Below are 25,092 nucleotides of genomic sequence, written 5' to 3'. Positions count from 1 at the left end.
CTTAATATAAGTGGAAAGGGGAAAATCCTTCTCAAAGGCAATACTAATCCATCCGAAAGGTACTAATAGTGTACGTCCTATGTCAGGGCGGGTGGATGCCTCCCACCTCACGGTAAGGAAGGTGGTCACCTCCAAAGGAATCCCGAAGTACCAGAAAGAAGCGGTCCTCTTTCCACCCCAATCGTTCCCCAGGTGCCCGGTCCCTCTGCGCTTACCGGGCCTCGGCCGCCGCCCAGGTCTCTGGCGAAGTTGCGGACGTGAGCCATGTACTGGGCGAACTTCTCTTGGTACCGGCGGGTCGTGAGCTGCACCTCGCCCTGCAGCGCCCAGAGCTGCGCCAGCAGCGCCTTCTCGCGCCGACTCCAGGCGAGGACTAGCGGCCCGGGACCCCGCCCGCTCCCGCCGCGGACGCCCGGCGGGCCCCCGCGCGCGCCCCCGCCCCGGCCGGGCCCCGGCGCCGTTCCGCAGCCCCCCCGCGCGGGCACGTCCACGCCGCCGCGGCCGCCGGGCCCCGAGACGCAGTCCCGCCGAGGGCGGGCAGGGCCGAAGGCGCAGCGCTCGACGTGCGCCGCCAGCTCGTGGAGCCGGACCGAGCGGCCGCAGCCGCGGGGGCGGTAGTCGCACTGGATGCGCAGCTTCTGGATGAGGCTGCGCAGAGGCAGCACCCGGTACAGCTTGCCCGGCGCCAGGGGCTGGCACTGCAGCGGGCACCGGCGCTGGCGCGCCACCCAGGGCAGCAGGCAGCTGGCGCAGAAGACGTGTCCGCACGGCGTGCACAGGGGCTCCTCCAGCACCTGGCCGCACAGCTTGCACTTGAAATCCGGGTCCACCGCTTCGGCGAAGCGCTCCAGGGCAAAGCCCATAGTCGGGAGAGGGAGAAGGGGGAGCGAATCCGAGTCCACTTTCTCCAAGTCTCCCCCGGGCTACCCCTGGGACGGCTTTCCTGCGGCAGTGGCCCTGGCTGTCGGAGGGGAGGAGAAAGGTGGGGGGTTGCGATCCCAGAGTTTGTTTGGCTTGAAGTTTTCAGGCTCTGGCTGGGTCCCCTGACTCCGCCGTGTTGACGCTAATAGACGCCACCTCAAGTGACCCCCCCCAACACTCACCCCCACCCACGTCTCATTCGCGGCTCTGCAATTTATATTCTTTCAAATTTTGTCCGCGGAGAGCCGAGGCCAGCTTACAATGGCCCAGTCTTCAGGCAGAGCTGATAACGGGCACAGCGCAGATGTTGAGAAACAACTTTTAATTCCACCAGGCTGTAAACTCACGGAGAGCAAGATTTTTGTCCGTCGGTTTTCCGCTGAATTCTCATCGCCCCGCATCCAGGGGATCTTCAATAAATGTGTTTGAAATACATGCACTTCTTTTCTCTCAAACCAGCTAACTACAAAATCACCAGCTAAGTGGCTGCGACCTTAGGAAATCACTATGAGGTATCTACAGAGCCAGGCTTCTCAAATCACAATCCAGAAATCAGGTGAGTGTAGCGAGGCGGGATGAAGACTGACAGGGAAGATGGGGAAAAGACCAGGTGCTCGCCTTAGGACACCTCCCTCTTAGAACTTGAACCGCCATTCAAGGCCTCCTACCGTGTGAGGACGCCAGGATTCTGTTACTCGGCAGTCTGACTCCAGGTTCAATCACCACGCCATCCATCTTCTAATTGCACAGGTATTTTACCACTGGGAATGGGCATGTGATCATTTGGGCACCTGGAAAGGAGAATTAAAGGAAAAGATTATGAAGGAAAGCAGCAAAATAATATCTTATTTACAGTGAATATACAGTTTAGATCAAAGCACCCCTTCTTCCATTTGACTCTTTAAAGTATGTAGCATGCCAGGCCCTCCAGAAAATACGTAGTAAGGGGTTCCCTCCAAGCCCTCCTTCCCCAGCTTCCTTCACCATCTTCAGAAATTTAGGAATGCAAAGCAACCCTATCACCTGGATACACACCACTTACTGCCATTATTCTGAAGCTACTTCCACATGATTAGGACAGGCTTCCTAAATTAATCATTGATGATTCCTCACTGCCAGCTGAGCGTTGTTTTCAGAAAACTGTGTACTTTTTTAAAGCACCAAAGGTATCAGTTAAAAAGCATGAAAAAGGCTCCAGATTTTGTCCTTTTTTAAAAAAAAAAAATGTTTTATTTATTTATTCATGAGAGTCAGAGAGAGAGAGAGGCAAAGGGAGAAGCAGGCTCCCCGCCTAGCAGGGAGCCTGATGCGGGACTCGATGCCAGGACCCTGGGATCATGACCTGAGCCGAAGACAGACGCTTAACCATCTGAGCCACCCAGGCGCCCCAGATTTTGTCCTTTAAATCCTTGGTGCTAATTGAAGAATTAACAAAAGCTAATAATAGAGGTTACTAAAAACCTTCTGAGACTTCTTTCTAGTTGAAAGATGAGTTTTTATTAGAGCAGTTCAATAATGAGTGAGGATCCTGGAGTGCCTTTCCAGATATTTGATATGCTTTTAAATTTCTTTAAAAATAAGATGCCGTGTTTCATGCTTTATACATGCAGCTATGTAATAAAGTAACATTTGCCACAATGCTGCAAATTTCCTCCTACCCTTTGGCCTATCTTTTGCCAGGTAAATAAACAAATGATAAATTCCTGCATAATTAAGGAGTCATTTAACATTAACAGCGTGAACATATTCTTATGAATTGCATAGACCAGGTAAAGCACAATGTTATAGAATTTATTCAAATAATTCCAGGCAGGAGGGATCTATTCCATCTTTTTTTAGTTATTGGAAAAGCTATGACTTATAGCTATGACTTTATAGCTAGGGCTTGACATTTATTGTTTCACAATAAACATAATGGCAGTGAGAACCTTTAAAAAGAGAGTAAAGAGATGGAATCTAAAAAATATTCTATTGAGGTATGAGGAAAATGAGGCTTGCAGTTACTTGAAAAGAAAAAAAATAAAACAATAATCATACGATGTCCTTGGTACACCCATGCAACTCTTGTCACAAAAGTAAGGAACATGAGCAGATCATGGTATGGATAATTCCAGAATGTATAACGTTTTGATTGTTAAAGAGAAGATGGATGCCAAAAACCTTGTCCACAGAGAATAACAAGTTTAAAAAATGAGAGCATGTGAAGTGAGGCCAAGTAATGAAGTAGCCCAAAAGGGAGCTTAGGAAAATCTTTTACATGAGAAAATGCAAGCTTCAGCACTTCCAAAATAGTGAAGTACCAGGAGAAAAATATTACAGAAGTCCAACACTAAGGGAATGGACACGCCCAGGTGAACCTCATAGACTCTTTCCATCTGAAAATGTTGTGCATGATAAATCTGTGACAGCACTTGAGCCAAACCGTGTGATTTCACTTCCCAGAATATAAAAGGTTATTCTATATATTAGGAAAATTGTGATATCTTGGAAAAGTTTGGGTGAGCGAGGAACATGGAGCCTAATTAGATTGAACTAATTAGCTTAGGTAAGCAAAGAAAGCACTTGGAATAAGTTTAAAATATGCCCAAATATTTCAGCAAAGCAGATCTAGTAACATTTAAATGTCTTTGGCAAATGAGACAAATTAGCACCTTGTGTAATGAGCTTGGGCATATCCTTATGTTTTCACTGATGATAATTTTCTTTTAATCTCTGGCTAGTGAAAGTTGCATGCTGACTGGCAACATGAGGAAAAGCTGAAAGGCAGGTGAGTGTCTTCCTTCTTATTGGGCAAGGTCAACTTCTAGCAGTCCTGCAGTTCGGGGCCAGCCCCAGGCTTGTCACCTTTGATTCAGACTGGACCTGAGAGTATGCTTTGCCAACTGAGAGACAAGGGAAAAACAATACATAGCCTTAGCTCATCTCCAGGTCGAGGACCATGGCATAACAAAATATCTGTAACTAGTATTTGGTTGGGTATTTTCAGTGTAGAAACTAGTTTTTGCTTCAATCCACTGTCATATATTCATGAAAACAGATAAAAAACTAACTTGCTATATTCCTTGGGCCAATTCCCGGCAATAATGAAACTAGAGTATGCCCGCGGGTGTTTCCAGTGAGCGGAGGCAGCCTTCCAACGTAGCTCTGAGTCATCCGGACTTCCAAGATGAATAGGGAATCTGAGAGCTACTGATTGTTAAGTCAAATGCTAACAGATCTGATATTGAAATGGTATATTCCAAGACTCAGAAATGATGATTAGAGAGGGGAAAAAGGAGAAAGAGATCATTTTTTTCCCCACCCCATGCACAGATAATACTTCACAGCAACTCATGTGTAATTTTTTTCATGTTGTCTCATGCATTTGATTAGGAATCATAAAATCAGGAAGAAAGGGAAATTTTGAAGAAATTCAAAGAAATTTTTGGAATATATAATTTTTATTTCATACATGTTCATATAGCTTAAGTTGGTGCTTTTAACATGACAATAATTTTTAAATCTTCTCTTATAAAAACTTGAAATCTCATCATTTATATATTCTTTTCCCTGAATCCCTGGTCATTTGTCATGAATTAGTATTATAATCTATAATTATATGTATTTTTTCAAGGTGACCTAAATTTAAGATATAGTGAAATAAGATTCCTCTGGTAGAAGAGGCAAAAATATCCAGCTAGTTCAGGTCAAAATAGTGACTGTGGAATACATTTCTGTGTGTGATTGAAGTTAACATTCATTTTTGTTATCATGATACATTTTTGTGTCATAATCCAAGATCAGAACTGAAACTGGTGGCATAAATAAATGTGTTCATAAAGCATGAGATAATAACAGGGTCAACTTGAGAATATTTAAAAATTCTGAACGTGATAAAAACAGTAAGAGATGCTGAGTTAACCCTTGAACAACACAGGAGTTAGGGGTGCCAACCTCCGCACAGTTGAAAATCCACATGAAACTTTTGACTCTCGGGGCGCCTGGGTGGCTCAGTCGTTAAGCGTCTGCTTTCGGCTCAGGTCATGATCCCAGGGTCCTGGGATCGAGCCCCGCATCGAGCTCCCTGCTCAGTGGAAAGCCTGCTTCTCCCTCTCCCACTCCCCCTGCTTGTGTTCTCTCTCTCGCTGTGTCTCTCTCTGTCAGATAAATAAATAAAATCTTTAAAAAAAAAAAAACAAAAAAAAACTTTTGACTCTCAAAAACATAACCACTATCACCTACTGTTGACAGGAAGCCTTATCAATATCATAAACAGTTGATTAACACAGATTTCATATGTGACATCCTTATAATAAGTAAGATAGAGAAAATGTTATTAAGAAAATCATAAGGAAGGGAAACTACATTTATAGTCCTGTAGAAAACCCACATCTAAGTGGACCATGCAGTTCAAACCCATGTTATTCAAGGGTCAACCGTATTTGAAAGCTTATTGAAACAAGACAGCTATTTTTACAAGATATACTGATAACATGCCAGAGAAAGACACCTTTGGTTATGGGTTTAGACTCTTTGGAAAATACGCAGTTAAACCCAGAGAACATAGAGCAATATCAATCCTTAATCATCCCTGTTTGTTGACGTGTAAGCCATTAGGAGTTATTTGCTATTATTTTGCTTTTCAGTGATTTTTGGCAAAATGAAGAGTTAGAAGAGGCAGCATGACAGTCGCAAATGACATCTTTAAGAGGAATAAAATGATGTGAACAAAACTATTATGTACAAGAATACAGTAAGTGATTTATAGTAATTATACAGTCTCTGTGGGAATGAATTATCGGACAAAGCACAAGGAAGACTCTGAAGAAAACCAAGTTAAAGTGAGATATTAAATTGAAAATTGTGGCAACTCTCAAATCAACTACAGACTGATTTTCTAAAGTCCATGAGACATTACTTAGGGTAACATTACTATCCTATTTAAGAGAGGCCTGTTGTGAGAGATGCTCTGTACAGGAAAGCATATTAAATCCTGCATTTAATTAAGCTTGATTTTGTGTTCTATCCTTGTGGATCACAGTCACTGACAAAGAGGGAAGGTATCAGGAACAGCTATAATGGCTAATATGTAATAGCTCTTTCCTATGTGACAGACACACCAGTATGCTTTTTACATGTACGATCTCATTCAATTCTCTAATGATCATTTTGGGTAGATAGTATTATTATCCCCACAATTTGTCCAAGTTTACACAAATAGAAAGTGGCAGAACCTAGGATTAAACCAAAACCTGCCTCATTAAAGAACCCTCACTTTTAAACACTACTCTGTAAAGACTTTCCCCCCTACATCTACTATGGAATTGTTTTAGGATAAAATGCACTATCGAAACTAATATGTGAATGCTATAATTGTGTCTATTTGAATTCAAGTGTTTAAAGGCTACCACTTTTTCCTTTCTCTAAGGAGGAAAATTCTAGAACCATATTTATTAGAAGTCTTTGAGTAATTGGTATGAATGAGAATATTGACCTTATTCTTTGTAACGCCAGTGGGGTTGTATTTTTAGATCATTTTGTCCTACATAGCTGATCTCAAATAGCTGAGAGGTTTCTTATCTTTTCTTTTTTTTTTTCCAAATAGCTGAGGTTTTCTGTATAATAGACCAATTGCCTCAATTCCTTGAGTCCTGGCTTAATAAAAATATATATTGGTTGAAACCTTAGTTTGTGTTTAGGTCTTCAATGAAGATTTTACGTAATTTTAATATCTTCTAGATATTTCCCAAAACTTTCAGATTTCAACAAAGTTGTGAATATGGTAAGTTCATTAAATCAATTTGTTGCTTAGTGAAAGCTCCCAAATTATTGGTCAAAATATCTACGTTTTGAATGCCTTAATAACCATTCATCATTATATTACAATATGATCATATACTACAGCATGATGTGTGAAGCAAGTTTAAATTCTAAGCTCCCAAATTCAGGGTATCCTATTCTTTATTAGGGTAAAGTAAATCCCAACATTGCCACCAAATGGCTTAGTCTTAACAAGTTTAGTTAACTTTTCCCTCACTTAGTTTCTTATCATCTGTGAAATGAGAATAATGATTACTCCTCCCTCATTGGATTGTTGTGAGACTGTGTAATAAACGTGACATAGAACCTTGAAGCACAGTTAATATTATATAAGTGTTTGCCCTCGTTATTGCACTCCGGAAATATTGTAACAATTATACATAGAGAGCAGTGTGTGAATATACATGTCCCACCACACTGAATGTCCTCCCTCCAAAGAAAAAAAGAAAGAAAAAAATCTCATCATGTTATTTTAATCTGCATTTCTTTGTTTACCAGTGGAGTTGAATGTTTTTAATGATTATTGTCCACGGGTATTCCTTCATGGGATTTACCCTTCACATTTTTATCATAATATTTGAGGGTTGTTTTTTTTTTTTGTAATTGATATATGAGCCTTTATCTACTGAGGATACTAATTTTTATCTGCCTGTATAACATTGTTAAGTTTTGTTTATGATCATCTATCTTTAAAAGTTGAGGAAAGAAGAGCATATGTTATTCTTTGCAAGAGGATTTTAAAACATAAATTATCAATTATCGCTCTTATTTTGAGAAGAGAAGAAATGAGTCTTTGTTTTGTACATATCTCACCACATCCATTAAATAAATCTGTATTTCTTGTTAGGTGCCTAGAGAGAAGAGTGTACCACTGAGTGCAAGTTTGAACATGAGCTAGGGAAACCACTTTCTTCCTTCTGGAGTTTTCCATCTGGTTTGTTGAAACCCCCAAGAACAATCTTTCATTTATGTTGCAAATCTTTTTCACCAGTTTTGTGATATCATTTACCTTTATTTGATATATGCTGTGCTAAAATTGTACTTTTTATGAAGAACAATTTTTTACACAACTTTGTATTCACAATGCAGTATTCAGCAAAAGTTTATTTAATGTTAAATAAATATGATAGTTTAAATTATGTGCAATTTTGGTTCATAGTTAAGGTTATGATTAAAGTATTCATTTGCAGAGTCATTCCACAGCTGCACACCAAGTTTCTGATTGTAATAGAGAGGTTGATTAATTCCACTCATGTGCTTCTTGTCCACCTCCTAGCTCCATGTTGCCTAATCCATAATCACCATCTAAGTTACAAGCCTGTTGGATTAACTGTTTTCCCTCAATCCTTTCTGACTCAGTTTCTTTCTTTTTAAAAATTTTTGATCACAGTTGCTTATCTTTTTAACCCATTTTCAGCTGTTTTCACAATGCCCTCCTGTGTAATCCCTCTTCTATTTCCAAGAATCTTTATCAACAACTCAAACTTTCCTAGGAAAACTTCTTCACATCTGTCATTCCAACTTAACTTGATTTCCTGTGGCAACTGAATTCTCCCTCAATAAACTCAGGAAAAACGAAGTAGTTCATGCCCCTAATCACTAAAATCTCAGAGCTAGGAAAAGGGATGATATTAATTCATGATCTGTTTACAGACACATGAATACAAATTTCAGCAATCCACCCTACCAAAAATTCAACTCATGCTGGTCTAAACAAAAGGTTGGGGTCTAGAGCTGGGTTAGGCTGGGGTTCATCCAGTGGCTTCAGGATGCCGTCAGTGACTCGGGTTGTGTCCTATTATGACCCTGGCTGACTTCTAAGGCTGGTTCCCCTCATGGCTGAAGAATGGGTGCCACTAATTTTCAGTGTTCTGTTGAGGGCTCACGGAGGGAGTTTTTCCCAGAAAAGCAAGCAAAGAGCTTCCCCAGAATCCATCTCCCAGCCCCACCCCCACCACCCCCAAAATCTTGAGTCTCATTGTCCATAATTGCACATTAGAGCATTCCAGAACCAGTCACCAGCAAAGGTCATGTCATTATGTTGATTGACTCAGACTGACCAGGACCCACACATGAAGCTAAGATGTACTCAGCTTCTCCTGGGTGAGCAGGGTTCTAACAGAAACAAATGTCTGAACAAAAGCAGTCCTCTTTGAAAAAAAATCAGGTTGTAATTAATTGACTGCTTACTATGTTCCAGAAGCTGTGCTAAGCTTTAAATGTATTTTAGTCATTTACAAGTCAAAACAACTCTAGGAGGTAGGTATTATTATTGTCATCATCTTTGTTTTACAGACAAGGAAACTGAGACCTAGAGAGTTTGAGTGACTTGCTCAAGATTTTGGAGTTCTTAAGAGGCAACACTGGGATTCATACTTGGACATTTAGCTTTAGAGACTCTGTTCTTAACCACTAAGCCGAACTATCTTTATGCTATCCACTACACCATCTTTTTTTTTTTTTTTTTTTTTTTTTTTTGGAAATCCCTAGTGAAGACTAAGTTTTTGTAGTTAATGTAGTCCCTGAACTGAATCCTAGCTCCTTTATATACCAGCTATGCAATATTGTGGGAAATGATTTCACCTTTCCGAATATTAATTTTTATACCTGTAAAATGAGCAAAACAATGACTCCTACACAGTGATTGTTGAAGAATAATGAAATAGTGCTTATTTCTCTGACATATAGGAGGTGTTTAATAAATGGCAGCTCTTGTTTTCTCTGGGGAAACAATTTATCTTAGGGCTTTGTAAATGTAAACTGTAACACAATCATAAAATTTTGAGTTATTCTATAAATCATACAATATGTAATCCCTGTTAAAATGCTATGAAATAAAATTAATTTAAATGTTTTTCCTAAAATCTGGCCCACATCAATAAATATGGATAAAACTAAATACTGCATGCACTATTCTCAAAACTGCTGTTTTTCAGTTAAATAGTCTAAAAGAACATTGTATATTAAAGTGCCTTAAACATTAGCTTTCTTTTTGACTTTTCTCACTGTTATAAAATTTAACCTGCTCCTAAATGTTGGCACAAAACCAGATTTTCAAATTAATGTGAGTCTTGCCAAAATACTAAGAAATACAAGCCTACAAATCTGGAGAATAATCTGACAGCACTTATGCCCCAGCAAACCTTCTCCTGGGAGCCTCTTCCACAGGCTGATCCAGGAGGTTTGGTGCAGCTTTGTCTGGGGACCAGGGAGTTATGGGAAACCTAGGTGTTCATCTCCAGGAGAGAGGGGAAAAGTGTGGTAGGAATCGCCTGTGGGCTCTGCAGTAGGCAAAAGAAATGATCTACATATACCTATAGCATACAGCTGGGCCCAAAGCCACACATTGAGGTAAAAAATAACCATAAGCATAACTGTAGCAGAATACCATTTTTAAAAATAAAAACCAGATACATTCATAAAATAACATATATTTTTCAAGGATATATATCCATACTTAAATCTATATATATATATTTCCAAAAACACATATTAAGTGCATTAGAGCAGGTGACTATGGAAGGAAAGAAATGGCAGTGGGGAGTGAAATAGAAACAACAAAAACACGGAGGAGGAAGAGAAAAGAAAACAAAGGGCATTGCACAGACTGATGATGATGTATCATGAACCAAGGATTATGATTAATTCAATTCTCTGTTTCTTATGAAAACAAGAGGAAAATAAAAGAAAAAACAGAATGGGAGACAAGAAATGAAGGGCAGGAGAATGGAGGGGAGGGGAGGGAAAAGGAAAGAAAACCACAGGGAGGCCTCACTGCATTCATATCCATTTAACAACTTCTCTTTTAATCTCTTCGTAGTAGTTCTAATTCAATTTGCATGCCTGCATATCACCAAAGCATATTTCCCCAAAAATGACTGCATTAATTATACTTACTTACAGTAGATTCATATAATGACTATAGAGACATTTAGGTATGAAATTGATTAATTTAATCCATACTTAAATTAAAACCAGAAAAAGCAAATAGGCTCTCTACCTGACTTTGTCTTCTATTAAGTCTGCTGAACATTTGCTATGAGAGGATAATTTCTATAGCTATTTATCAGTTCTATTTTTCATAGCCAGAGAGAGCTCCTAAAAATTATACAAATTATTTCTCTTTGTTAATTTTTCTACTATGGGTAGTATAGCTAAATAAAAGGCATACATAAAATATTAAGAGAAGCTGAGAGAGAAAGACAGAACACAGACATACAGAACATTCCTCTGGGCTGTGGAGATACCCTAAGCCTCCAAGATACAGTATAGAACCTGGAGGATTTTGGGGGGGCGGGGCGTGGAGATTGAAAGGAGAGGGAATTAATTAGATAGAGGATTGGGTTCCACACAAATACTACAAGAGTTAACCCTGACCCAAGACTTCCTATATTATCTAACCCTAGTATCCAGCACAGATATTGGGAAAGAAGTAGAGTATAGGCATACGTCATTTTATTGTGCTTCACAGATAGTGTTTTCTACTGATTGAAAGTCTGTGGCAACCCTGCGTTGAATAAGTCTATTGGTGCCATTTTTTCCAATAGCATTTGCTCACTTCATATCTCTGCATCACATTTTGATAATTTTCCCATATTTCAAACTTTTTCATTATTACAATATTTGTTATCATGATCTGTGATCAGTGATTATGACTCGCTGAAAGCTCAGATGATGGTTAGCATTTTTTTGCAATAACACATTTTTTAATTAAGGTATGTACATTATTTTTTAGACATAATGCTATTGCCCACTTAATAGACTACAGTATATTGTAGACATAACTTTTATATGCACTAGGAAATAAAAAAAATTATTTGACTTCCTTTATTGTGATATTCACTTTATTGCAGTGGTCTGGAACCAAACTCGCAATATCTCCAAGGTATGTGTGTATTCAGTAAATGATGTGAGGAAAATTACTTGCATATTTAGAGCAGAATCCATTTCAGTTTTGACCAATCTCCATTTGCTTGGATAAGTCCCACATGTATTAAATAATTAAATATTGAAATTTCTGGAAATCATTCTGAAGAAACTAGAGAAAAATCTCAGTAGGTTTGGCTACATTACTTTTAAAACTTCTGGATATTAACAATAAAATAAAGCAAAAATAAGTAATAAGTAGGCAGGTTATATCTTTAAGAAAATTATTAAATTCCTAACAAAGAAATGAGCAAAGAGCACTTACAGGAAAGACATACAAATAACTAAGAAATAAACAAAAGGTTGATTTCATTAAGTCAAAGACATGCTAAATAGAGGAGCAACAAGGGAACAATATTTACCTAATGAATTAACAAAAGTTAATTTGTGATTGAGAGAGGATAGATGTCTAGATACCTGTGTGTGTGTGTGCAAAGGTCTATCTGTCTATCACATGTCTGTGTGTTCATTAGTGGATTTCACATTCTCTGTTGTGGGAAAATATTACCCTCTTTGAGGATATAAGAATCACTTTGATAAGCTTTTTTTTTCTTTTAAAGATTTTATTTATTTATTTGACAGAGAGAAACACACCGAGAGAGGGAACACAAGCAGGGGGAGTGGGAGAGGGAGAAGCAGGCCTCCTGCTGAGCAGGGAGCCTGATGCGGGGCTTGATCCCAGGACCCTGGGATCATGACCTGAGCCAAAGGCAGACGCTTAACGACTGAGCCACCCAGGCGCCCCTTGATAAGTTTAATTTTTATCCAAAATTTTATGTAGGCTACACAATAAAAAAGAATCTAATCAACCTACACATATATGGTCACATGATTTATCACAAAGTTTACACTACAGTATAATGTGAAAGTGTGGTCAAGCAAATATGGAGAAGCAAATACCCTGGGCAAGAGTAATGGAAGTTTCAAATGCCGGGGACTGGCCGTTTGAGATTCAGTATTGCTCGGGGATTGAGAACAGACTGTAGAATCAGACCACCTATATTAGTGTCCTAGGACTGTCCCAAGAAACTACCATAAACTGGGTGATTTACAACAGAAATTTATTTTCTCACAGTTCTGGAGACCAGAAGTCTGAGCTCAAAGTGTCAGCAGGACCATCTCCCTCTGAAGTCTCTAGGGAAGGTTTCTTCCTTGCCTCTCCCACCATCTGGTGACTTCAGGCAATCCTGGGCTGTGGCTGTCTCATGCCACCCTCTGCCTCCATGGTCACATTGCCTCCTCCTCTTCCTTGTCTCTTCTCTGTGTGTCTCTTACAAGGACACTTGTCATTGGAATTAGGGCCCACCTGGGTAATCCAGATAGTCTCATCTCAGGTGCGTGTGTGTGTGTGTGTATGTGTGAGTGTGTGTGTGTGGTGTTATGAAAATCATTTATCTGAAATACATGAGCAAAGTAAAGTGGAACAGTTAAAAATGATCAGAGCTATGAACTTATTTCAAGTATTTAGCTCTATAGAGTAAATAACTTTGGACCTAATTTCTAGAGAATTTTTTATCTTTTAATAATAAGATATTAAACAAATTAAAAAATCATAGTATAGAAATAATTATGGTTTTCAAAGCCTTCATCAATATCATATTTATATGGGTAACATTATTGTTATTTTTATTGTTTTTTTTCAATGTTATGTTGTCTATCAGAATTGGGTTTTTTTAATGTTTTTTTATGTTTCAAGTTTTTATTTAAATTCTAGTTAGTTAACATACAGTGTAATATTAGTTTCAAGAGTAGAATCTAGCAACTCATCACTTACATACAACAACCAGTGCTCATCACAAGTGCCCTCCTTAATGCCATAACCGATTTAGCCCATCCCCTCACCCACCTCCCTTCATCTCAAGATCCTTAGTTTAAGTACCTCTGCAAAGTCCCGCCACTTTTTTTTCCCCAAATAAGGTCATATTCATAGGTTCTGGGTGTTAGGATGTGGATATATATTTTTTGCAAGCCACCATTCAACCACTATACCACCTCTTTTGTTTTTTGTTTTTTTAAAGATTTTATTTATTTATTTGAGAGAGAGAGTGTGTGTGTGAGAGAGAGATCATGAGCAGGGGACAGGGGTAGAGGGAGAAGCAGACTCCCCACTGAGCAGGGAGCCCAATGTGGGACTCGATCCTGGGACCCTGGGATCATGACCTGAGTCAAAGGCAGAAGCTTAACTGACTGAGCCACCAGTTACCACCTCTTTTTAATCATGGTTCGGCCATCTCCTTAAGTGTGTCCTTGAGCATGTCACTTCACTTCCATGTGCCTTATTTTGTTCGTATGTTAACACAGAGGTTTGTAGGAGGGATATTAGATGAGTTAGTATATACATAAAATATCTGGCTAATTGTTCTTTTCATGTAAATATTAGTTATTACTGAGTTGTGACAAGAGATTTGAATTCTATTTACAATGGGAAAAATAACACATAAGGGCAAGGTATTACTAAAATACACTTTTCCTCTCTTTTGCAATGGTTTACCTGGACCTCCTATTTCTGATGACACCCAAACTCTGGGCTTGACCACAGTAAAACATTCTCAAAGAGGTATGTATGGTCATATATCAGCAAAGTGTGTAGTTTTTGTTTTGTCATTTAAAAAGCACTATCATAAAGGCCTTCTTCTCAAAAAGAGTTCCTTATCAAACAGGTAATCTAAAGATTATTATACATTTGTCTTTTTTATTTTATCAGAGCAGCAACAACAGAACACTCTAGTAAACATCCCAAGGAAACAAAAAGAAGAGCGGAAAGGCATATTTGTAAAGAAGCATAATATTTACAAACATTGAGTAATTTTGTCCCAATCTAACTCTGACTTCCGTCATTTAAGCCCTGCCATGTGGTTTATCATCTAGGGAAACATTTATCATCTAAGGAGAAAACTGAATATTTTCAAACTCCCTTGGAAATAAATGCTCAGGACTTGAAACAGCATCCTCACCTCCCTAATTTTCCTCTGCTTCTCTGCAGTACAAAATGGATTTAGAAGTTGTCAGGTGCTCCAAGTGGCACCTGAAAATTAGATGTGTAGAGAGATAATGGTGGTTGCCACGGAGGAGGAGTAGGTGACCCTGAGACAGAAACTGTAGGGCAGACATGGCGTGAGGTGGACCAAGAAAGAACCATTCTGACTATTTGTAACACTAAAAAGAGTGGAGCCAGGGGGAGGAACATCAAGCCCGAGGATAACCAATCGGTTGGATTTGCCTGGGACTGAGCACTTTCAGTTTCAAAACTGGGACAACCCTGAAAAAACCAGAATGAGTTGGTCACCCTACAAGGCCTTAACTGTGCTAAAATTAGGCCACAAGTGTCACAGACTCAGATTTCAGTGGCAGGTACCAGCACCATACTCAGTGGGTCCCTATGAATCTGAGGCCTATACCCTGCTCTATTTTTACTTGATCTTATAAACTCGATCTCATACAGAGATGCCATCTTGGTTAGAAGGAGGAGTGAAGGGAACAAGTCCTGGGTGGGGATGGGTTGATGAAGATACTCTTAAACACTAAGCATTTACCTAAAAGATATTTTAACAACCCCACCCCCCGGCCCCGCCCCGCCAAGAGACAGTCTAAACCAAAGGAAGGCACTTTTCATTGACAAGCTTATGTCCTTCCTCCTTTCAGCGTGGTGTGATTCAGTCTCAGGAGCAAGAAGAAGTCTGTTGTAGAACATGGGGGAGCTATAATCTTACACACCTCTAAGATAGAGTGTATGCAGCTTTAACAGTGTCACACCAGCGTGGTGGGTTTATCGGGTGACAATTTAGCTAGGCTGGATTACTGTTTTGAGAATTCCTTTCCCTGCCTGGGTTTGGACTAGGATAGGCCATGAGTGTAACCTGTGTAAACATCAGGAGGCAGCCATATTTCCGCTGGGAAGTCTCCTGTAGGCTCCCATGCTGGTGCAGCTCCCACACGGTGTCCTGGATCTGCTGGCTCAGCTTGTACACAACAACAACTCAGGGTCGACAGCTCCGGCAGCTCTCACCGGATCCTCTACTGGGGTCCCCGGTTCTGGGCTAGTTTCAGGTGTCGCTCCATGGCCACATCTGCTCAACATCTTCAAAGTTGGAGGCTTAGAGACAGTGAGACATGGATACCAGTGCCAGCGAAAGGCAGAGGCAGGGCCCAGTGTGGCCTCATGGACTCCAGCTCATCTCCGTAGGCTGCAGTTTGTCCTTGCTCCCCACACTTCACATCCATCTTCCCTTCGCTGCTGGCCTTGCCCACTGCAGGCACACCTCCAGATACTGGAGCAGCACACTTAAACCGGCTGCCCCCCCAGCTCCCACAATCCCACAAGGTCTAATCCCTGTAATAAATGTGTTATGTCCCTCAGAGTGGATCAGTTTTTGTGATGGAATCCATAGGATTCCCGGTATGTGATAACAACCCTTTTCTTAATTTTTCAGTTGAAGGCACTATACCTAAAAGAGGATAATTGACCTTAAATCATAGGGGATTTAAACCCAGGTTTCTCAAGCCCCATAGCGCTCATTCTTTCCAAGTTGGCTTTTATCAATCATTTTCATCCCTGGGCAATCACTTTATCATGTTAGTCATTGCGTATCACATCCCTGGCAGAATAAAGCAGGGAACTTAGAAGAGCGGAGAGTGAGTGCCTCTAGGGAGGGCAGGTCATCTGGAAAGTCATGGAGAGGGAGTTCTGGTTGCCTGAGCTTGAAGGCCCTAGTACTAATGCTTACTATGATAATGGGTTATGACACCCTGTGTCAGGCTTTTCCTAAGTGCTTTACACTTATTAAATCATTTAATCTTTATGGCAATTGTAACAGGTAAGTTTTATTATTAATCCCGTCTTACAGATGGACAAGATCACTCAGAGCAGGATTCATACTCAGCAAGCTGGCCTAACCAAATTGGATTTTCTGAATGAAATGGAGCAGAGGCCAAAAGGAGGGGCTGAGGTTGCTTTTGGAGAGTTTTAGGTTTCACTGAAGAGTAACTTTATCTACTTCACAATTTTGTTAACAATCCATCCCAGAAAAATACAAGATTTTTTTTTTTTTTTTTTAAGAGAGAGAGCCTAAGTGGAGGTAGGGCAGAGGGAGAGGGAGAGAGAGAATCTTAAGCAGGCTCCATGCCCAGTGTGGAGCCCAATGTGGGGCTCGATCTCATGACCCTGAGATCATGACCTGAGATGAAATCAGGAGTTGAACACTTAACCGACTAAGCCACACAGACACCCCAAAGCTTGTCATTTTTAAAAAAAAGATACAGAAAATCAACAACAAAGTAAAACTTAAGGATTTTCCTCAGCTAACTTATCAATCTCACACTGTTTACAAAACATTAAATTGCTAACAAAGACAAAGTTTTGAACAATTAAATACTGAAACCACCATTATTAGTAAACACTAAAGTAAATTTTATTAAAGTGAAATTTCAGGAGAATGGCCAATTTGCTTAAGCTGTGGATTGTCAGAAATTCCCCAAATGGGGCACCTGGGTGGCTCAGTTGGTTAAGTGTCTGCCTTTGGCTCAGGTCATGATCTCAGGGTCCTGGGATTGAGCCCCATGTCGGGCTCCCTGCTTCTCCATCTCCCTCTGCCCCTCCCCCTACTTGTGCTCTATCTGTCTCTCTAATAAATAAATGAAATCTTAAAAAAAAAAGAAACTCCCTAAGTGTCCACAGAAACTTTTCCACTACAAGATTTTTGTCTAGTGGATTTCTGTTATAAATGATTGATTTTCATACCTTCCAATAAATCTGCTTAATTATAATTAATTTTGCAAAATTATATCTATAAGAATAAAAGAAAGGTCTTTACTGTTCATCTAATATCATTAACAGGAGGGAAAAGTGAAGTGTGAAGTATTAAGAGGAAGCCGGCTATAAACACAAAGAAAGAAATACGAGGGAGGGAAAAAAAAAAAAGTACATCAGAGGATTTCCAGAGCATTTACTTTAATTCTTGGAATTAGGACTTTGAAATGAAGTTTAAATATCATTCCATTAAAATGCAATTGGCTCACCCCAAAGCTAAGCCAAGCATCCTAAAGGATCTGTGAAGAGAATTACAATAAGTGTTACTGCTTGACATAGGAACAAGATGTCTTCGTAAAAGTCAAGGGAAATGATCCCTCATGTCTTCTGAAAAGCAAAATAGAAAAGGAAGCTAAAAATCAATAAATATGTCTGAACGACAAACATTAATTTGATCTCATTTTGCTATTATGTTTTGTCTTTTGTCTACATAGGGGTCACATTAGAAATAAGAAATGAGCAAGTGAAAAAAGCTTAAAAAAACAAAAACATTTAATATCTGACTCAAAATGAATAAATTGCTCTCATTACATTATACTCAGCAGTAGTCTTTTATAGATTGAAGACAATTTTTTAAAATTTATTTAGGACTTTAGTGTTAATAAAAACATATTCACCTCCTTTATGTCTTTGATCTTCTCTCACATCAACTCCTTGAGGAAGAACAGGTATTATTATCACTACTGTACAGATGAAAACCCTGAGTTTCAGAACTTGAAATGAATAGTCCAAAATCACAGGCTAGAATATGAACTTTGGTCAACTAATTTGAAGATTAATGTGTTTTTTTTCTACATTTTAACTATTTAGCTTTTGTCCTTCTTAGTTTTGAAAAGGTTAGCACCAAGAACTGTTGCCTTTTGCTTCTTAAATTTCTTTTCAAACTTGAGATTAAACACAAAATAGTTATATTTTCAATTACACTTAATAATACCCATAGACCCTATATAAATGTCAACTGAATGATTAAAATCCTTCTTTACCACACCATAATATTTTTGAAAACCTCTTCCTCAAGCATGTTTGAACAGAAACATCCAGGTCCCTCTCTAAAATCAGTGCTATGTAAAAAAAATGTCAACTCAATAGGATAGAAAATTTCAGTGAGAAAATAATTAACTTTTTCTAGGATTAATTCAGAAACAAGTTACCTGCAATTCTCCTGCCAATCAGACTCTTCCTATAGAAATTCAGCTTCAGGTAGAAAATAAATAAAGGGCATAGCTTTCTATTTAGTAAAAATTTTATGTTCTGGCCTGTGAGAATCTTGAGCTTTAAAAAAATCTTTTGTTTAATAAAATATACGTTTTCTTAATTTAACTTACTGTGTAAGAGCCTGCATGAAGGTGGAGATTTTTGTCTAGTTTTTGCTCTCTGTTGTAACTCTGATACCCAAAATAATATCTACCACAGGGGTGCCTGAGTGGCTTAGTCATTAAGCGTCAGCCTGCGGCTCAGGTCATGATCCCAGGGTCCGGGGATCAAGCCCCACATTGGGCTCCTTGCTCAGTGGGGAGCCTGCTTCTCCCCTTGCCTGCTTCTCCCTCTGCTTGTGCTCTCTCTCTTTCTGTCAAATAAATAAATAAAATCTTAAAAAAATAATATCTACCACATGGTAAATGCTCTACAAATATTTATTGAATGAATAAAAGAAATTAATAAACAACATTTTAGTAGAAAAGTCAGTCTTCCATCTCCTTTTAAATAACAGGGATCTGTAGGTAGGATTTAGGTCACCAGTAAAGCTTATATAAAATTGATTCCTTCTTTTATTCTTCACCCCGACCCTTCAACTCTAATGCCTCTACTTATTTGGCATAATCCTACCATCTGCCTCCTCAGTGATGTAGGCAAAGTGGGAACAAAGGGTTAAAGACAGTGAAGCAGTCTGGGATGGAATCCTATCTTTTCCATAGTCTTTCATCTTTTATTTAATTTCCATTTCTGTCTTTCTCCACCTCCAATTTTAACTGACCTCCACTAATGCGATAAATGTTACCATTGGCACCTTGTTGACTACCCACTTACTCTATTACCTGGTATAATCAGCTGGAGCCCTGGCAGGCACATGTCTCCGGAATAGCTGCTGATAAAGTTAGTGGCAGTCTTGAGAAAGTTGTAAGGAAATTATCCAAATATTAAACTATCATAAAATTTGAAAATGAAAAATAATGTGTAATAAAATATCAATCACAACAAAATGCATGTGAGTAAACTTCACATCAACATTCCTTACTAGCTATTAGTAATCCCACTTTATTTAATTATATCCAGCAAACTGTCAAAAATTAACTCTGGCTTTTCTGAAAAATTCTGTTCTCATTTGTATGTTAAAGCCCGCTCTCTGATGAACTTTGGTGTCTAAGTCTCCATAGGTCTTATTCTACTGATAAATTGTATATATGCACTTCTCCAAATTAACGTTTCCTTAGTTTTTTTCAATGTCTAAGTGAATTATGGAAATTTAACAAAGAAAGAAATTGGTTAAATAGTCACATTAAAATGCGCATTTTAAGCCTTTTTGGGTAAACATATTTTACATATCTTAGCATTCAGAAAATAATCCACTAGAATGGTTTTAATAGGATACGTTTTTTTGTCCATTGACTCATACAATTTCCCAAACTTAATTGTTCTGTGTTTATCATGGTTGGCAGTGTTCAGCCTGAGTTTAGACCCTAATCAAAAAACACTGTCTGAAGGAGATTTACAACAAAGAACTTTTTGAAGGGAGATCTTACTACCTCCTTTTTCTCAAATAGATTGTTTTGATGTGCACACTAATCAATAACACAGTTTTTCTGTGTTGGCATTAAATCGTACTTAAATTTCTATAACTGATGATAATAAAAACAAAATATCAATATCATTATCTATTTGAAAATACATTCCTTTGCTTTATTCTCCAGCTCCAGCGGGAACCCTCTCTTCTCTGCCCATGACCTGTGGGTTTTGCATCTTTTTCCACCTGCTATATCTAATCACACTGATTCCCTTTCCTTTTTTTTTTTTAAGATGTATTTATGTATTTATTTATCTGAGAGAGAAAGAGCAGGTGGGGAGGGGCAGAGGAAGGGAGAGAATCCTGAAGTAAACTCCCCTCTGAGTGCAGAGCCCTACAAGGGGGCTTGATCCCAGGACCCTGAGATCATGACCTGAGCTGAAATCAAGAGTTGGCCACTCAACCGACTGAGCCACCCAGGTGCCCCTGATTCCCTTTACTTTTTAAAAGGAGTTATCGCTTCCTCTGTTTTAGTAGACTAATTTATTTTTATAACAGTTATTAATTTTCTCCATTTCTAAAATCCCATTTTAAAATTATGTTTTTGATGAACCTTGCAAACATCCCTAAATAAATCACATCCTAGCAATGTCAAAATTCTGCATGTCACCTTTCCCTCCCTATATACCTCTTGAATTGAAAAAAAAAAATCACAGGAATTTTCTGTTTAAAATAAAATTTAAAATAAAAGATACTAATTTATAAGGATGTGAACTTAAACTTATTAGTTACAGTGAAGAAAAGCTTTAAATATTCTTCTCTAAAGATTTCTTTATACACAAACATTTCTTGAATTATATACAAATTAGTTTACTTTCTGAAGAATCCAAAATAACTTTTAATATGATAGTTTTATGCTCACGAGGTCATCTACAGCATGCACTTTGAGGGTATGGTTGAATGAACTTCTGTTGTTCTTCTTTCAGTTCTGAATCTATTAATGTTAAAAGAGTATGTGCCACTAAAGTAGCCCAGTCTAATGTGAAGGTCATAGCCTAGCTAAAAATTTGGTTCTCTAGAGAAGGGTTGGCAAATTATGGCCTATGGCCCTTTCTGAATGGCCACCAATTTTATAAATATGGTTTTATTGGAATAAAGCTCTGCTTATTTGTTTATATATTACCTATGGCTGTTTTTGGAATGGTAACAGAGACTGTCTGGACCATAAGGCCTAAAGTATTTACTATCTATAGGCCCTTTATAGAAAACCCTCTAGCACATTGTATAATTAGGACAACCACATACCTCATCAGCCCTGTCAGAAGATTCTTTCTATGTTCAAATCTTAATAAACTACTGATATTCTATAGATTAATTTGTACTATTTTTGTCAGCCACACAGTAAAATAAACAGTGCACACTAAAAAATTGTAAAAATTTTTAAAGGAGGCATCAGTGTTTCTTAAAACCAGGAAAATCAATCCAGTGTCCATGATATATCATACAGCAGAAATAAAATTTCAAATGTCTATCAGATGTAAAATAGCAGAGTGAAGGAAATTATAGGGGAATAAGTATTTCGGTCTAACTGAAGAAATTATACAATGAGAAAGCTAGCCTTATAGATAGGAGTTTTTATTTATTTACTAAATAAGTAAAAAAAATGTTTTTGGAGTAAAGTTAAATACAGATAACTCTAAATGTGTGAAGTACTAATTATGACAAAGAACTAGGTAAAATATTTTGTTAAATTCATGATCTGATATTAAATATTTCGATAACTATATTTTCAGTATGCCAATGTCAATTCAAGAAAAATTTGAATTGTATTTCATAATGGAGTTTTATTATTTTAAAAACTATCTTATAATGGAATGTGTTATCACTACTGGTGACTAAAAGGCTTTAGGGAGTTACGATATTAACATCTTTCATTTATTAGATATTAGCACTGTGCTAAATATCTTAATATAAATTTTTCTCACTTATTCCAGATGAGGAAATTTACCACCAGGTCACATTAACTACCCATATTTTATACTCCCATATTGGCAATATAACATGGACTCCTGAAGAGGGTTGAACCTGTCTGCTTCTATACTGCTCGTTATCATGAAATATCTCATCTGTTATAAAGCTTCTGAGGGTAAGATAAAATATACCTCATTTAATTTTATATATAAAAAGTGAGCAATGTATATAGAAGATGCACAACAATTAGTTGAAATAGAGAAAAAAACTGTATTTCAATATTGGTGCTAAAGCAGTAAAATTTGGTATCTCAAGTTACTTAAATAAGGATCTTGCTTATTCTATTTGAAATAATTAGGCTAACACATCAAACTCCAGAAGAACAAATTGAACTTACCACTAATCAATTACTAAAGATAAATTAATAAGACTTTGTTAATCTCCATAGAAACGGTACTTTCAAAGTCATCAAAGACCTCTATGTTGATAAATCCAAAGATCAATTCTCATTCCTCATCTTTTTTGGGGGGGGGTGCTTATCAGCAGCATTTGACTCAGTAGATCACTTTACCCTTTTCTTTCTTTGTTTCTTGGCTCCCAGGACCATGTACTAACCTAATTTTCTTTCCACCGTGATAGTCACCCCTCTCTATCTCCTGTGTTGATTCCTTCTCTTCTTCCTCATTTCAGTGGTGGAGTGCTCCAGGTCTCATTCCTTTAAATACCATCTACCTGCCAAAGACTGCCACATTTACATCTCCAGGCTGTCTCTCCCTCCATCTCCAACATCTCCAATTGTATATCTGATGGATTTTTCAAGCTCATATCAGAACTGAGTTCCTTATTTTCTCACCTAAATCTGCTCCACTCCCAACCTTCAACTTCATCCTTCTAATTGCTCAGGCTAAAAACCATATAGTCATTCTTGATCTCTCTCTCTCATACTCAATTTTAAATTCTTCAGAAATCCTACTGTGTATAACATACAAAGATATTCATAATCAGGCATTTCTCATTATTGCCACAGTTGCCAGTCTGATTTGAGCCCCATCACCTTTCATCTGAATTGCTGTATGCTTCTTCTGATTATAGCATAATTATATAGACTGATTCCACATAAGGGATGTTCAGTTCATCATTTTTTGCTTAATGGCCCTTAAAAAGTTATAACACTTTCTGGACAATGATTCCATATATACTTTTTCTTTTTCTCTCAAACATATACTATATATGTTATGATATGTTACATTCACCATTTCACATAAAACAAAGACTGTCATTTGGAACAAATTTGGATTGTATGTCATATTTGGATGAACCTAAAAAGTTTTGCTTTGCAAATGTACACCAGCAAGAGAGATGAAGAGAGACCATCTTCTACAACTTCTCAGTTTGTTTGACTGCATGCTATTTCCATGTATTAAAAAAAAAAAAAAGGCCTTAGGGCTGTTATCAAGCACATGGGACTTATTTTGAAGACCTGCTGAGAGAAGTTAGTTACTTGAGTTTCTATCATCTTCTGAAGGATGACTCCTTTGTAACCCTCTTCCACAAATTCCACCAATCTTAAACCATTACCAAGTATTCTTTTCTTTGGTGAATAAAATAAACCTCAATTACCTTACTTTTTATGTACAAAATGTATTATTTATGTTCAAATTTTTTATAACTTATATAAATTTGTTTTCATTCAATTGATACATTATACTACCTATAAGAACTGTTTGGGTACCTTGTGTGGGATGGGATATCTATAAATTTTTCCCATTAGGATTAATGAGAATGTTTCTTCATTTAATAAATTTTCACCTAGCAGAAGAGTTTCAGGAACAAATTAAAATTATTAAGCAAAAGATAGGTGTACTTTTATACAGGGCATATTTGGAAATAAATGCATAAAAATGTGTCCACATTATTTTTAAATGTTACTGCCTGGGTCTGGTTTTCCACTGTTGTTCTCAAATAGTGGTTTAAAGCTGTTCAACTTTAATTTAGAATTTGAACACAGATGTAATTCAGAAAAGTGCACTTTTTTTTTCCAAATTACATGGAATGCCTTGGTTTTCACTGCACATTATACTCCTTTCTCTTTTGGACTACATTATATTCTGTAAATTCATGTATGACCGTGCATTGGATCTATGCCTGGATTACCAATAAAAATACACATACATCTATAGGCATAGCAAAATGGGGCTACTGATAGGGTTGAGTCTTAGAATAGTTGACTAATATTTATTACTTGGCTCCTTGTGTACTAAGAAGTAAAGGTTAATAATAATGCCCAACTGTCTCTGTAAAATGTGTTCACTTGTATAGAAAACATTAAATCAATTATAGCAGCATGTTAGATTTTGTAAATCTGACTTTAAGCCTTAATCTTTTATTTTCTTATCAGTTAGTTTAGGGATTTTAAAAATAGTGACTCCTTAGAAGGACTTTTGGAGTTTATTATTTACCCAATATGTTTCAGTTTCCATCAAAAAAAGCTCTTTCTTCTTCCCGCATACTTCTATACGTATGTTTATTTTTGAAGCTTGGGATATGTTCTATCTACTCTAGAAATCCATATGGAATTTATATTTCCCCACACCAACTGACAGTTTTGGTAAATATAAAAACAATATTAGATAAGTGGAAAACCTCTAAAATTCTTATCTTTAGAGGAGAAGCAGAACTGGACTTATGCCACTAATGCAGATGATTTTAACAGTCTAATTCCAAAGTAGATGATTCTCCTTATTGATTGCATGTTAATTATAAGTTACTCAGAACACTGAAAAACACTGAAAAACAGTTTACTCTCTTAGACTTTTTGAGTTACTTCTATGCCAATGCAGTATCACTATGGCCTTTTACTAGTACATGGTCATAAAAGTTATTGCTGAATGTATGCCCTAGAGGAGCAATATCAATTATGGTTCTAATTATGTATAAAGGGAAGACT

At 37.8% G+C, this 25,092-nt stretch overlaps 1 protein-coding gene and 1 long non-coding RNA gene across 3 annotated transcripts in view; one reads left to right on the top strand and one right to left on the bottom strand.

Moving 5' to 3' along the window:
• Positions 1 to 1,717, bottom strand: part of PDZRN4 (PDZ domain containing ring finger 4) — a 344,614-nt gene extending 342,897 nt beyond the window's left edge. Inside the window, exon 1 of one of the 2 annotated variants that reach the window (XM_036115399.2) lies at positions 1,590 to 1,717. Coding sequence is in view for 1 of the 2 variants with exons in the window: in XM_036115395.2 (XP_035971288.2) it covers positions 216 to 863 (648 nt within the window). In the remaining variant the exon portion in view is untranslated. Of the gene's footprint in view, positions 1 to 215; positions 1,087 to 1,589 lie in introns of those variants that run through there. The other variant, XM_036115395.2, reaches the window with a different exon arrangement.
• LOC144382360 (uncharacterized) lies at positions 1,105 to 24,271 on the top strand. The gene is made up of 3 exons (XR_013449145.1): positions 1,105 to 1,671; positions 5,547 to 5,653; positions 22,836 to 24,271. It is a non-coding gene; the product is annotated as an uncharacterized LOC144382360 (long non-coding RNA).
• The last annotated feature ends 821 nt before the right edge of the window (positions 24,272 to 25,092 follow it).

The sequence above is a fragment of the Halichoerus grypus genome, chromosome 6 (genome assembly GCF_964656455.1).
Source record: "Halichoerus grypus chromosome 6, mHalGry1.hap1.1, whole genome shotgun sequence".
Classification (NCBI taxonomy): Eukaryota; Metazoa; Chordata; class Mammalia; order Carnivora; family Phocidae; genus Halichoerus; species Halichoerus grypus.
Note: the sequence above shows the minus strand (reverse complement) of the source record. Positions and strands in the feature narration are given on the sequence as shown.